Here is a 15,161-nt window from a genome sequence, read left to right as displayed (position 1 = left end):
GGTTGGGTCTGTGAGCCATGGCCGCTGGGCCTGTGTGTCCGGAGCCTGTGCTCTGCAGTGGGAGGGGCCACAGCAGTGAGAGGCCCGCGTACCGCAAAAAAAATAAAATAAAAAAATAAAAAAAATTTGCTTGTGTCCATTTGCTAATTGTCTCCCAGTGCTAATCCCTGCATCCTGGTAGCCACTGGCCAACTTGCTATTACAACAGAATACAGCCATGTTCATTCGCTTCCTTATTGTCTGTGGATGCTTCTTTCTTTTTTTTTTTTTTTTGCGATACATGGGCCTCTCACTGTTGTGGCCTTTCCTGTTGCGGAGCACAGCCTCCGGACGCGCAGGCTCAGCGGCCATGGCTCACGGGCCCAGCCGCTCCGCGGCATGTGGAATCTTCCCGGACCGGGGCATGAACCCATGTCCCCTGCATCGGCAGGTGGCCTCTGAACCACTGCGCCACCAGGGAAGCCCTGTGGATGCTTTTATAGTTTTCTTGATTTGCTCCAATATATTATGGATTTTGTATCTATGCTCCTGAGGGATATTAGTTTGTTGTTTTCTTTTCTTAAAAAGGAAAGAATGCCTGTTTTCTGGTTTTGGTAACTGGTCAGTGCTGTCCTTGTAGTATGAATTGGGAAGTGTTCCCTATTCTACTTTCAGAATAGTTTGTGTAGAATTGACATTATTTCTTCCTTTATATATTCTGGATATAAGACTTTTGATATATGTATTACAGATATTTTATCTTAGTCTATAGGTTTTTTTCCCCATTTAAAAAGATTTTTTTTATTTTTGGCTGCGCTGGGTCTTAGTTGTAGCATGCGGGATCTTCGTTGTGACATGCAGGATCTTTGTTTTAGTTGCAGGATGCGGACTTCTTAGTTGCAGCATGCGAACTCTTAATTACGGCATGCATGCGGGATCTAGTTCCCCGGCCAGGGGTCGAACCCAGGCCCTGTGCATTGGGAGCATGGAGCCTTACCCACTGGACCTTTTCCCATTTTCTTAATACTATTTTTTGAAAAGCAGGAGTCTTTCTTTTTTTTTTAAATTTCTCTTTTTAAATTTATTTATTTTTTGACTGCGTTGGGTCTTTGTTGCTGTGCATGGGCTTTCTCTAGCTGCGGCGAATGGGGACTCCTCTTTGTTGCGGTGCACGGGCTTCTCATTGCAGTGGCTTCTCTTGTTGCAGAGCATGGGCTCTAGGCACACGGGCTTCAGTAGTTGTGGCTCGCGGGCTCTAGAGCACAGGCTCAGTAGTTGTGGTGCACGGGCTTAGTTGCTCCGCGGCATGTGGGATCTTCCCGGAGCAGGGCTCGAACCCGTGTTCCCTTCATTGGCAGGTGGATTCTTAACCACTGAACCACCAGGGAAGTCCCAGAAGTCTTTCATTTTGATGAAGTCCAATTTTTTTCTTTTAGGTTAGTGCTGTGTGTTTTGTGAAAGAAATCTGCTTACCACTAGGTGGCAAAAAATTTCTCCTATTTCCTCTTTTAGAAGTGTTATAATTTTAGACCTCTTCCATTTTGAGTTAATTTTTGTGTATTTTGTGAAGTAAGGGTTGAGATTTTTTTTCCGTATATGTATTCAGACTATTCTTTTCCCATTGAATTACCTTGACACTTCTGTTGAGAATGTATGCGTGTATTTCCTTATTCTCTATTCTGTTCCATTGATTTATATTTAATTGTATACCACCCTGTCTTGATTGCTCTTGCTTTATGATATGTCTTGAAATCAGATAGTGTAAGTCCTCCAACTTGTTTCAAAGATGTATTGGCTATTATAGGTCCTTTGTTTTTCTCTATAAATTTTAGAATCAGCTTGTCTGTTTCTACAGTAAAGTCAGCTAGGATTTGACTGGGATTGCCTTGAATCCATATATCTGGAGAATTGACGTCTTAACAGTATTGAGTCTTTGGATCCTTGAGTATGGTATATCCCTCCATTTAATTAGATCTTCAGTTTCTCTCAGCAGTGTTTCGTAGTTTTGGGTATACCCTTCTTACACATCTTTTGTTAAATTTATCCCTAGGTGTTTCACAATTTTGATGCTGTTGTAAATTGTATCAATTAAAAATTTCAATGTACACTTGTTTATTGAAAGTTTGAGAAATATAATTGACTCATATACTGACATGTTGACCTCATATCCTACAATCTTGCTAAACTTACTTATTGTAGTTCCTTTAGATTCTCTAGGGTTTTCTACATAGATTATTATGTTGTCTGTGAATAAGAGAGTTTTCTTTTTTCCATACCAACCTGTATACCTTTTTGTGTGGACTAGGACGTCCACTACAATGTTGAATAGAAGTGGTGAGAGTGGGTATCCATGCTTTGTTCCTTATCTTAGAGGGAAAACATTGTCTTTCACAGATGTATGTGATGTTAGCTCGAGATAGTTTGTGTGTGTTTTTAAGTTATCTGTCTACTTTGTCTGAATTGTCAATTTGTTGGCATGAACTTGTTCATAGGTTCCCACATCTTTTTAATATTAAGTTCTCTAGCAATGTCCCTGACTCTTCCCTGATAGTGGTGATTTTTGTTTCCTTCATTTTTTCTTGATTAATATAGGTAGAGTTTTATACTTTCAATCAACTTATGGAGGCCTGTGTTAGGCCCATGCATACTGTTAACAAGCATGCCGTGTGCACTTGAAAAGAATGTAAAATGGTTGTTGGGTAGAGTGTTTTATAAATGTTGAATTGATTTTTCTCTGTTGTTTATCTGTTTTCTAAATAACTGGTTTCTGCTCTTTATTATTGTCTTCCTTCTCCTTACTTAGGTTTATTTTGCTTTTCTACCTTCTTAAGCTGGAAGCTTTATTGATTTTAAATCTTTAATATAAAATAAGTATTTAATGCTAAACATTTTTCTTTAAGTACCTTTTTAAGTGCATTCCATGAATTTTTTTTTTTTTTTTTGCCGCACGCGGGCCTCTCACTGCTGTGGCCTCTCCCGTTGCGGAGCACGGGCTCCGGATGCGCAGGCTCAGCGGCCATGGCTCACAGGCCCAGCCGCTCCGTGGCATGTGGGATCTTCCAGGACCGGGGCATGAACCCGTGTCCCCTGCATCGGCAGGCGGACTCTCAACCACTGCGCCACCAGGGAAACCCTGAATTTTAATGTGCTGTGTTTTCTTTATCAGTAAGGTCAAAATATTTTTTAAATTTCTCTTGTGATTTCTTCTGTGACCCATGGGTTATTTAGAAGTGTATAGTCTAATTTCTAGATGTTTGGGGGTTTTCCATTATCTTCTTGTTACTGATTTCTAATTTAACTCCTTGGTGTTCATAGAATATATTCTGTGTGATTTTAATTGTTTTAGATTTATAAATTCATGAAACTTTTGGAAATTTGATTATAAAATTAGGGAATTAATTGAACATCTAACCCAATTTTCCTTCTTCTTTCAGGTGAGAGATCATGCCCAGCGTTGTTCACGGGTTCTCCTGGATATTGAGGCTGGTGCTCCTGTTCTTCTTATCCCAGAAAGTTCCAGATCAAATAATCTGATTGTAGCGAATTTGGGGAAGTTGAAAGTCAAGAACAAGTTTCTCTTTGCTGGTATTCCTGGGACCTTCACCTTACAAGATAAGGTGAGCAGTCAGCACCCATTCCCTTCTCAGTTCACCTGGCATTGGAATGCCAGTCGAAAAATTCAGATGCTGCCATAAGAAGATTCCTAACCACTGTTACTTTTGTAGTATATGTGGCTTGAAGAATATTTTTTTGGACATTTTATTAACATTTCAATTAACCTTTCATAGAGGTAGTGTAAATTACAACTTTTACTAACTGTATGTAGTAACTTATTTTAGCAAACAAATCAACAGAACCATCTTTATAATGCTTTCCTCATAGGCTGAACTCATAGTAATCAACTTTTTATACTATGTGGCTTTTTTCAGAAGACATGATTTGGCCCAAGGCTTATCTGAAGCCATATAAAAATACCTTAATAATTAAATTGTACAGAGTATACTGCTTTACAGTTTAAAAGTACGTTAGCACTTATTTCTTATAACATGTTTGGAGGTAATTGGGATGAGGATTGCTGCTTTCATTTTACATTTGGAAAAGCTAGGACTCATTGAGAATACATGATGAAAATGGGAAACCCTAGTAAATCACAGACTTAACACTGATAGGACCTGTGAGGTGGTCCCACCCACTTTTGCAGTTGAGGAGACCAGTAACTTGCTGGAATTAGAGACTGTCTTATGTTCTAGGGGTGTGTGTGTGTGTATGTGTTTTTTTTTGTTTGTTTGTTTGTTTTTGCGGTATGCGGGCCTCTCACTGTTGTGGCCTCTCCCGTTGCGGAGCACAGGCTCCGGACGTGCAGGCTCAGCGGCCATGGCTCACGGGCCCAGCCACTCCGTGGCATGTGGGATCTTCCCAGACCGGGGCACGAACCTGTGTCCCCTGCATCGGCAGGCGGACTCTCAACCACTGCGCCACCAGGGAAGCCCTGTATGTGTGTTTTAATATTTATTTATTTATTTTGGCTCCACTGGGTTTTAGTTGTGGCACGTGGGATCTTCGTTGCGGCATGTAGGATCTTTAGTTGTGGCATGCGGACTTCTTAGTTGCGGCATGCAAGCAGGATCTAGTTCCCTGACCAGGGATTCAAATCTGGGCCCCCTGCAGTGGGAGTGTGGAGTCTTACCCACTGGACCACCAGGGAAGTCCCTCTAGATGTGTTTTTTTGCGATATGCGGGCCTCTCACTGTTGTGGCCTCTCCCGTTGCGAAGCGCAGGCTCTGGACGCGCAGGCTCAGTGGCCATGGCTCACGGGCCCAGCCGCTCCACAGCATGTGGGATCTTCCCGGACTGGGCCACGAACCTGTGTCCCCTGCATCAGCAGGCAGACTCTCAACCACTGCACCACCAGGGAAGCCCAGAATCCATGCTTTTAACAAACATATTTCATCACCACAGGAATTGAAATATTGGTTTGGCTGATAAAACTTGATTGGAGTATTGGACCAAGATCAAGCTATCATTACTTGCTCACTTCTCAATCCGAGGTGGTATTTTGATGAACTGAGTAGGCACTAGCACGCTTTATGAATAAGCACCTAGTTTTCACCTGCAGGCTACAGAGAGCCACAGGATTAGAGAGAACTACTCAGTAGAAAAAACATGGGCAAGTAGTATTTGCTGTTCACAATCTCCATTAAACAGATGGATCGATATGCATCCCTTGTGAAGGGACCAGTAAGATATGGAGAGACGAGTCAGAAGTGTTTCTTCTAATAATGTTCCCTTCAGGGGAGTAGATGAGTCCCTTCATGGAAACGAGATTAAGCTGCTTTTCTTACATTGATCAGACCCCAAACAGCCAAAATAATAATAATAATAATAAAGAAAATAAATAAATTAAAAAAAAGAAATTGAGACTTAGATAGGTTAAGTAATTTCTTTTGGATTAAACATCTAGTGAGGGCTTCCCTGGTGGCGCAGTGGTTGAGAGTCCACCTGCCGATGCAGGCGACACGGGTTCGTGCCCCAGTCCGGGAAGATCCCACATGCCACGGTGTGGCTGGGCCCGTGAGCCATGACCGCTGAGCCTGCGCGTCCGGAGGCTGTGCTCTGCAACGGGAGAGGCCACAACAGTGAGAGGCCCGCGTACCGCAAAAAAAAAAAATCTAGTGAGGAGTACAGTGTGGACCTTAGACTTTGGTGTGTCTGCTTTCAATACTCCATGCTCTTAACCACGGTATGATTATACCTCCCAGTATTAAGATTAGGTTTATGTAGGGGAAAATAAACTGACAAAGGCTATTGCTGTCTTACTGGCCCTTTGCCAAATAGCTGTAGCTCTTCTGAATTTTCTAAAGGATGTGGCAGTGAGTTCATTAAAATAACTAGGATGGAAGAACTCCAGAGTTTATTACAGAAGAGATACAAAGTTGAACAGAAAAGGTCCTGTTCGCCTCTCTAGGTGTAGGAAGAAAAGAAAACGGAAGAGAGTGACTAGGCTGCTAGTCTTGCCAGGCCTTTGCCAAGGAGCTCAACTCGGGTCAGAAAGTAATAGGAAGACTGTATTTGTTGGTAATACCTAAACTCAGATAATGTTGTTATTTTCAAATTAGTACGTCTGTAGTTTTCTTCATTTGTTTCACTTTTCACTTAGCCATTTATTCACTACTTCTAACCTAAACACTCTGAACCAAAAATATTTGATTCCTTGAGTGGGAATGGGTGGAGTGAGGAGGAGAGTGAAGACGAGCCAGTGAGAACCACAGGAACCGTGTTCATGTGTCATAACCTGGAGCTCAGGACCCAGAGTGGGGGTGTTTGAATGATGGTTAGAGGGCAGGTTGTCCTTATATCACCTCACTACAGCCGCTTAGCCGAACCAGATTTAGTGATCAGAGCACATGGTGAAACCAGAACAGCAGTGATTAGCAACGCAGAGGGAAGAGCATCACCAGGTTTGCTCATCGTCACGCCCCATCTTCAGACAGCTGATGGCTGAGAACGTGCTTGTTCACCTTGTGGTCAGAAGCCCTCCTGCTGGAACAGTAGGCTTTCTTGCCAGAGCGAGAAATAGGCTTCCACTTAACGTATTTTTTTTAAGACAGTAAAAATGAAACAAATCACCATTGGCCTTTCACAGTAGGCCTAGTAGAGAACTAGTAACCTTGGTCTTAATGAAAATCTCTTTTCATATTTGAGTAATAAGCATTTTGCTGTTTACTGACTTAAGTCTTAAAGAAAATAAAAGAAAGATCCATTTATAAAAAGAAAGATTTATAACTGCTTCTAAAATTTACTTTTCCTTACTATGAGGTGTTTATAATTAATATGACTAGATATTAAACAGATGTGTCAGAGCTGGTGTTTACACATGAATGTTGTTCCCGCTGACACCTCAGGGTACTGCCTCTCTGTTCCAACTCTGCTGCCCTTACTGCCCAAGGGAGAGCTGAATTCTTCTTGGGAACTGTCTTCTCAGCCTTTAGTTAGTTCTTTGGAATATATTTGTTTGGGGTAAATCTTTGTTTTGAAGCCTAAATCTTTAGGAAGAGATCAGTTAGAGCCAGAATGGGTGATCAAGTTCAATAATACCATTTTTGTTTCTCTCCCCTTCCTGAAAAGATAAAGACTTATTTTCTATGTCAGATATATCTATATATGAGCTTAATGAGCTGAGTCTGAATTTAGCTTCTAAAGAAGAATTGCCAAAATATTTCAAGAAATTTTTGCAGAATGGTTTCTGTTTTGTTAAGTATGCCAAATAATAGCACATAGTTTGAAGCATTTTAATGAAAAAATTTCCCTGTATTTGTTTTTGAGGATTTGATTTTCAGTGGCATTGCATACAAGGATTGCTTTTTCTTCAAGGTATAATACGTTTTTTTGCCTCCTGGTTATTCGAAAAAACCTTATGGGATTCAGCAGTCAATTCACATTCATACGCTTAAAAAAGAAAATTTTAAAAAACAATTCTTTAAAATATTTCATTACTTGGGAAAGCCTGCTTATCACTTTTCCCTCTGCTTTGGCAAATCACTTCCCTCCTGTGTAGAGAAGCCTTTGTTAAGGATCATTAAAAGCAATTTCTTTTTTTTTTTCTTTTTAAAGCCCTAGGTAGTACTTTTTTGATGACCTTATTTTATTTCCTTAAATCCTAGAAAAACTTTATCTTGTTACATACCAGTGGTGGTTCTGTAGAATTCCATAAGGGCTGCTTGGAGTGTGTCGCTTGTTAAAGTATTTGTAATCAGATAAACTTATCTGTGAAACTTACCTCTCCACATGTACAGTCAGGTTCCACTGATCTAGACCTGTGTGAAGTGAGTAGTGACTTTCTTCTCCAAAAATCGCTTTACATTTGCCGTTTAATGCATTTGCACGTGTGAGGTTTGTCTAGCATGCATTCCAGTGGTTAAAGGACAGGAAATAGTCCTGAAATCAAAGCTTGCAGAGGGGTTATTTGCCTTTGAGTTCTATGACTCCCTTGTGTTTGGAATTGTTTTACATAAATCCATGTCTTAATGAGTGCAGGTTTGAATTTTTTACATATGTTTTTCCTTTCATTTTTCTCAATCATAGATTGTGCTTAAACCATAATTTCTAAGTCTTTCAAAAGCTTTGAGTTAATCTCCTCAAGCCACTGATTTATTTAAACCCACTCAGAGAGGATGGAGAGATGAATCAAATGAAAGAGCAACAAATACTCTCTAGAATTTAAAGAAACTAAGCAAGAGGGAAGGTTTTTAATGTCGAAATGCTTAAATAATGGCATTTACCTAGTAATTTGCCTTGCAAAAATGAATTGCAAAAAATAAGAACTTTCACTATCACTATCTCGTTTTCAAATGCTGACAGGAATACACATATAAAGCAGTACTGGAAGGAAAACAATTCTTCCCCTCCTTCCAGCTTGTTGGTGAGAGGGGAGAGATGAGAACAAACCAACCCTGCAGAAGCCATTTGGATATGTAGCTCTGAGGCTTGGGGGAAGGAACCATGGGAAGTTTAAACGTCAATTATTGAACCATTCTGGTGAAAAACATTTACCCCATTAGCAGTTAACTGAAGGTACTAAGTATGTAAGAAAAGCGTATATTATTTTCAGTACAATTACAGAATTAATTTTACTGTGTATTTGCCCTTAATTTCTATGCCCTTGAACAGAAACATAATACGAATGGCTTACCTATATTTTCCATTTTGTTTTCATTTGCAGTTACTTAGATGAGAAATGTAAACAGAGGAGGGGAGACTTCTGGAAAGTACAAACACATTACAATGGCTTTATTCCCTATTGCTGTTAGATGCATTTTCTTAGAACAATAAGCACCTCCCCTCCAGCAAAGCAATAATGTATCATATGGCTGAGAGATTTGCTTTTGTTGTATTTGACCTAGATTAAACCACCAGTGATTAGTATCCTGACATTTGCTCTTAAGCCAAAAGATCAAATATGTTCCTGCAAAATTGCTATAGTTTTCAACAGGTACTGAATTATATGTAATATCTCTGCAGATAATTACATGTGGCAGAAAGTATCATGACCCTGTGGCCCTTTTGTTTATGGGATCTGGGGGGCTTGGGAGGTACCAAGTGGTGTAGAGTCTTTGAAGAGTCCAGGGACTGGGATGGGACTTCCAGGATAGTAGGTACAGTCAGTCCCATTCCTGCCTTCTAGTTTTCTTCTGTTTCTTCCCAGGAGTCTGTGCCTTCAGCTTCTCCAACTGGTACTCCCAAACACAGTGTGAGGAAAATGACAAGCATGGAGGACCCGAAAGGGACCCATTCCGAGGGGCTGTTCATGATGCCTCCTGTTGGAATGAGTCTGGGCAGCCTGAAGAGCGAGTTTGTGCCAAGTACTTCAACCAAGCAGCAAGGGCAGCAAGCCACACCCTCTGTTGGTCAGGTTTCCAGGAGTCCAGGTAAAAGAGGAGAGAGGAGCTGCATGATGAAGGTGGGCAAATGCATGAGACCATTGGAGGAACCTAAGGCGGGGGAATGTATCCCGTACAAGCAGATGCCCACAAAGTGGTAGCATGTCTTTAGTGATAATCCGATTTTGATATTGATTTAGAAGGCTTAAGAACATTAGGATGTAGATTTAACATTGGGCGACTTCTAGAGTAGGGTTAAATTGGTAAGACAGTGTAAATAAAGAGATTTAGATTGTCCGTTAGGACTTATATGTCAAAACAGTTGCCACCAGATGGTGAGTATAACTAGAACAGTTCCTGCATCCTTAGACACATCCTTGCAAGTCACTATTTAATTCTAGAAAAATAAAAAAGAACTCTGAAAAAAATATTAGTGTGAATTAGGTAACAGAAGAAATACTATGAGTGAAGTTTTTGAAAGACATGAACTGCCCAGTTATTGGGCTCTTCTCTAGAATTTGACAACTAGCCATTCCAGATGCAAGCCTAATTTTGGCCTTTTGGTTTTCTGGATGGGTGATGGATTGGATAAGTGAAGTGTCGCTCCAAGGAGTGTGGGAAGCAGAATATGATTAGCCCCAAAAATCAGTGGATGAAAATCAGTCCACTATGATTGGACTTGGAGAAATGTGGGACGCTAGCTGAGGGAGGCTGCTGAACGTCTTTTGTTAGATAGATGCAAGGAATGGTTAACTCCTTGTAGTACCTTGTAGTCCCAGAGGTGAGAGCAAAGTGGTTTATGGTTACATTGCTGATTAAAGGAGATTATTGTAGTCATCAGTAAAAGACTGGGTATTGAACACTCACTACGTGCCAGACGTTGTGGCACATTCTTTCATCAATTTTTGCGTTTTATCCTCATGATATAGAGTTTTATTTTTATCCCCATTTTATAGATGAAGAGGCAGAGGCTTAGAGAGATTAAGTAACTTGACCATAGTTTTGTAGATGTAGATGGTAAATGGTAGAGTTGTACTATGAATTTAGGTAGTCTGACTCCAGAACCTGCAGTCTTAACCTACATGATATTGCCTACCAGTCTCCAGTCTACATATGCATAACAAATGCATACAGCACGGGGTGGGGTGGGGCTGGGTGCACACATAGGGCCACTCAATACACGTCTTCTGTTGCTGTTGTTGTCCTGGTGACAATGATGATTAGGAATAAGGCCAATTTTACATATATTTAGAAGCCTATAAGAAGTGATTCGGGATGTTTTATAGAAAGATCTCTTTCCTGACAATATTTCTCCTCCTGATTTGCAGTTTGTTTCTGGAATTCTATATGTGATTAAGATTGGGTTAAGGTAGTGGTTTTCAAACTGCTTCTGTATATCCCTGGGATTCCATGACAACCCTAGCAAATCTCTGAAGCCCTTTCTTTGTTCCCATCCCTTTTCCCCTTCTGCCACACCAGCTCCATTTTTGTCTACTTCACATATTTATCGATGCAGTAACAAGGCAAGAACTAATTCAATTAGTGCCTGCCTAATCCAGGTGTTAACAATGTTTTGTTCTCCTATATATTAACACGCTATGTTCTCCTGTATAGTAACATGCTATTAGACATAGTTCCTGCCATGATGTGAATGATATGAGAAAGCCATTAAATAAGCTTTATATTGACAGATTAAGATAATCTTAATCTAAATATTGCCAGATTAAGATAAATGTTATGGGAGAGACAGAATGGTGTAAAGCGAAAGAACAGGACCCAGTTGAGACGAGAGGAGGGTATGCTGTGGGTAAGACTGTTCAGACAGCAAGGAGCCTGGCATGTGGGGGAAACAAAGGCCAGTGAGCCCGAGACTTCATGGGCAAGGTAGAGAATGGCTTGAGATGAGGTTGGAAAAGTAGGCAGTGGGCTTAGGCAGGGCTTTACGGGGATTTAGGGGAGTTTCACCGAAAGAACTTTGCATTAAACAAAGCCATCAAAGTATATAAAGGAAGAGAATGTTTTGGTCCCACTTATTTTTTTAAGGATTACTGAGGTATTTTTGTGAGCAGAATGGTTTTGTGAGGGCAGACTGGAATTGTATAGGTATATTGGAGGGGAGTTTATGGTGGTCTAGGCAAGAATGGAGGTGGTTTGGATTAGATCAGTGCTGGTGGAACTGGTTACATGTGATGTTTGTTTGGAAAAAAGAATTTTGCTGCTGGAAAATTTGTAAACCTTTGGGTAACATTATCTCTACATGAGACCCCTGTGGGATCTCCTTGGGAGGGAGCATATTAAGTACTTTTCGTCAGAAGCCCTTTAGCCTCAGTTAGTGTCTCGGGACAGCAATGAGACGCTGAGGGGACGTGGCACAGTATGTGCTTGCATGCAGGTGGTGGGCAGGAGATGTCCAACATGCGGAGCATTGTGGACGGAGGTCTTGGTGCCAGAGTGGAGACTTCTGGTCACCCAGCTTTCTGACACAGGCAGTGCTAAACATTTTCCAAAGAGAAAATGAACTTTCTTTTGGCTTTTTAGTTTTATTCTGGTCCAGCCCTTTCTGGGTCCCATTTTCTTCATTGTCTCTCTTTCCTTGGGTCTGTGTAGAAGACCACGTCTGCCTGCTAGATTGCATTGTCGTCGATCTACAAGACATGGACATCTTTGCTGCAGAGAGACACCCACGAGAGTATACTAAGGCCTCGGAAGACAGTAGTGGAGACCTGATCTTCTCCTCCTATTTTGTGCGACAGACAGGAGGAAGCCTCTTGACTGAGCCTTGTAGATTGAAATTGCAGGTGGAAAGGAACTTGGACAAGTGAGTGGTTTATATTCAAATAACTGTCTGTTGTAAGTAGAATCGTAATAACTTGGAAATCAATGCTATTAAGTCTGGAAGGGCATAGGTATTCACTTATTTTTTCATCTATGTAACAAATATATATTGAGTCCCTACTATCTGCTAGACATGAGGGCTCCTGTGATGAAAGAAAAATCTTCTGCCGTCACGGAGCTTACGTTTTGTTGAGGGATATAGGAAGGTAAGTATATGATTCTAACTTAGTGTTTGATTCAGTGTTATAAACTGTGTTGTAGGATTGTAGTAGGTGCCTTGGAAACAAAGAGGAAGGGACATGAATTTAGCATGGATTTTGATGGGAGTAGGGAGGTAGTGATGGCAGGGAAGGTATTTGGAAGAAGTGACGTTGGATTCTATGTTTCAAATACAATAGATTCTGGACCTGCTATTGCTGTTTACCCTGGAGCTCCATTTAATGAGAATAATTGTTTAGATGCTATTTTGCCCATTTCACTCTATTAAGCCTTCTGAAAGTACTGCATAAAGACTGATGAACTGACTCTAATTTACCTTTTAATTGGCTTCAAAACACAGGATGCTTAATATCTGTAGTTTAGAGCATGGCTTCAGTTGTCATTAGTTCCACATCTGGCTGGGAAACTTACTGAAAAGAAACATTCCCGACCCCACCTGAGACCAGCAGAACCTGACTCTCAGGGCCTAGCCTCAGGTGTGTATTAAAAAGGTCCTCGAGCTTCCTTGGTTGGCGCAGTGGTTGAGAGTCCACCTGCTGATGCAGGGGACACGGATTCGTGTCCCGGTCCGGGAAGATCCCACATGCCGCGGAGCGGCTGGACCCGTGAGCCATGGCCGCTGAGCCTGCGCGTCCGGAGCCTGTTCCCCGCAACGGGAGACGCCACAGCAGTGAGAGGCCCATGTACCGCAAAGAAAAAAAAAAAGAAGAAAAAAAAGGTCCTCTGGTGGCGCTTATGCTCGCCTGGCCCCTGTACCTGGACTGGGACTGCTGGTTACAGTGTATGATGCCTTTCAGTTTGGAGCACTAATTTTGGAGAAAGCAGCAACATTTGCATCTTAACTTCACGGAAAGATGAGGCATGGCTGTAAAGTAATGAAAGAGATTTTCATTTGTAGCATTTTGAAAAGCAGTGTCACTACTTTTCCAGGGTGTCATTTTAATCCCTCTTTGGCTACTCTCTTTGCAGTTCTTGGGCTTGGGCAAGTCATTTAATATCACTGTTTGGTTTCTCTCTGGATTAATGATACAGTTTAGCCGCTCTCACTGAGATTTCTGTGTTTCATTCTTACTTGTTATTCAAGTGCTCCCTGGCTGGCTTTCAGTTATGGTTGGCATGGGCTGTATTTTATTTTACTGGCTTAGAAGTCTTAAGAGGAGCTTCACTATTTAGAAATCAAACACTTTGTTTTCTTTTCAAGTAAAGCTTTCCAAAAAAAAATGTGCTTTACTACTCTGTTTATCTAAACTTTACCCACTTCCATCAGTGTTTATGTGCAGATAATTATACCCTGTTAGCCCAGATAGAAGGTGATGACTGAACACAAGGTATTCTATCAGCTTCTCACAGCACAGACACGGGAACTCAGAGGTTCTTGGTAATCCTTTCCAGCTTTTCTTTGTTGATTGCGTGACTAGTCTTTTTTCACCTTATATGTAGGTTTTTCTCCATAGACAAAGTAGTTTTTTGTATTCCTCTTCCACTTCAAATCCTAACCCTCTACTTTATATACTCAGCATAGTGTCTGCAGGATCTGCGATGCCCACTTCACCTCTAGGAGGGTAGAGAAAAAGCTCTTCAGTGTTGGGATGAGGTATCTTCCCCCCACCCAGGCATTTTCAACTTCACTCCTGCCCATCTCAGCTGAAATGAGTGACTGATTCAGGTTTTATCCTAATGTCCCATCTGGGCTCATTATGAAACACTGGTTCTGCCTTTAGTTATCACTAAATGAATAAAGAGCTTGTCACCTTTTCTTTTTCATCAAAATATAGTTGTACAATATTATGTTAATTTCAGCTATACTACATAGTGATCAGACATTTGCACACATTATGAAATGATCACCACTATGAACATAGTAACAGTCTGTTTCCATACAAAGTTATTATAGTGTTATTGACCGTATTCCTCATGCTGTATAGCAGCGGTCCCCAACCTTTTTGGCACCAGGGACCAGTTTCGTGGAAGACACTTTTTCCACAGACCTGGGTAGGGGGCGGTTTTGGGATGATTCAAGTGTATTACATTTATTGTGCACTTTATTATTATTACATATTAATACATAATGAAATAATTATACAACTCACCATAATGCAGAATCAGCGTGAGCCCTGAGCTTGTTTTCAGTTGCCACTCACTGGTAGGGTTTTGATATGAGTCTGCAAGCAATTGATTTATTATGGTCTCTATGCAGTCAGACTTCTCTGCTAATGATAATCTGTGTTTGCAGCTGCTCCCCAGTGCTAGCATCACTGCCTCAGCTCTACCTCAGGTCATCAGGCATTAGATTCTTTTTTTTGAATTTTATTTTATTTATTTTTTTATACAGCAGGTCCTTATTAGTTATCCGTTTTATACATATCAGTGTATACATGTCAATCCCAATCTCCCAGTTCATCACACCTCCCCCCCTGCCACTTTCCCCCGTTGGTGTCCATACGTTTGTTCTCTACATCTGTGTCTCAATTTATGCCCTGCAAACAGGTTCGTCTGTACAATTTTTCTAGGTTCCACATATATGCATTAATATACGATATTTGTTTTTCTCTTTCTGACTTACTTCACTCTGTATGACAGTCTCTAGATCCCTCCATGTCTCTACAAATGACCCAATTTCGTTCCTTTTTATGGCTGAGTAATATTCCATTGTATATATGTGCCACATCTTCTTTATCCATTCGTCTGTTGATGGGCATTTAGGTTGCTTCGATGACCTGGCTATTGTAAATAGTGCTGCAGTGAACATTG

The 15,161-nt window shown here is 41.0% G+C and overlaps 1 protein-coding gene across 6 annotated transcripts in view; it reads left to right on the top strand.

The window, feature by feature from the left end:
* Positions 1–15,161, top strand: part of VPS13D (vacuolar protein sorting 13 homolog D) — a 244,821-nt gene that overhangs the window by 49,130 nt on the left and 180,530 nt on the right. For all 6 annotated transcript variants that reach the window (XM_082649814.1, XM_082649813.1, XM_082649811.1 and 3 more), the window contains 3 exons: positions 3,414–3,596; positions 9,182–9,404; positions 11,964–12,174. In XM_082649814.1, the coding sequence (XP_082505940.1) occupies positions 3,414–3,596; positions 9,182–9,404; positions 11,964–12,174 (617 nt within the window). The remainder of the gene's footprint in view (positions 1–3,413; positions 3,597–9,181; positions 9,405–11,963; positions 12,175–15,161) is intronic.

Source organism: Grampus griseus (genome assembly GCF_964374135.1).
Source record: "Grampus griseus genome assembly, chromosome: 1".
In the NCBI taxonomy this organism is placed as follows: Eukaryota; Metazoa; Chordata; class Mammalia; order Artiodactyla; family Delphinidae; genus Grampus; species Grampus griseus.
This window is presented reverse-complemented; position numbering and strand designations above follow the sequence as displayed.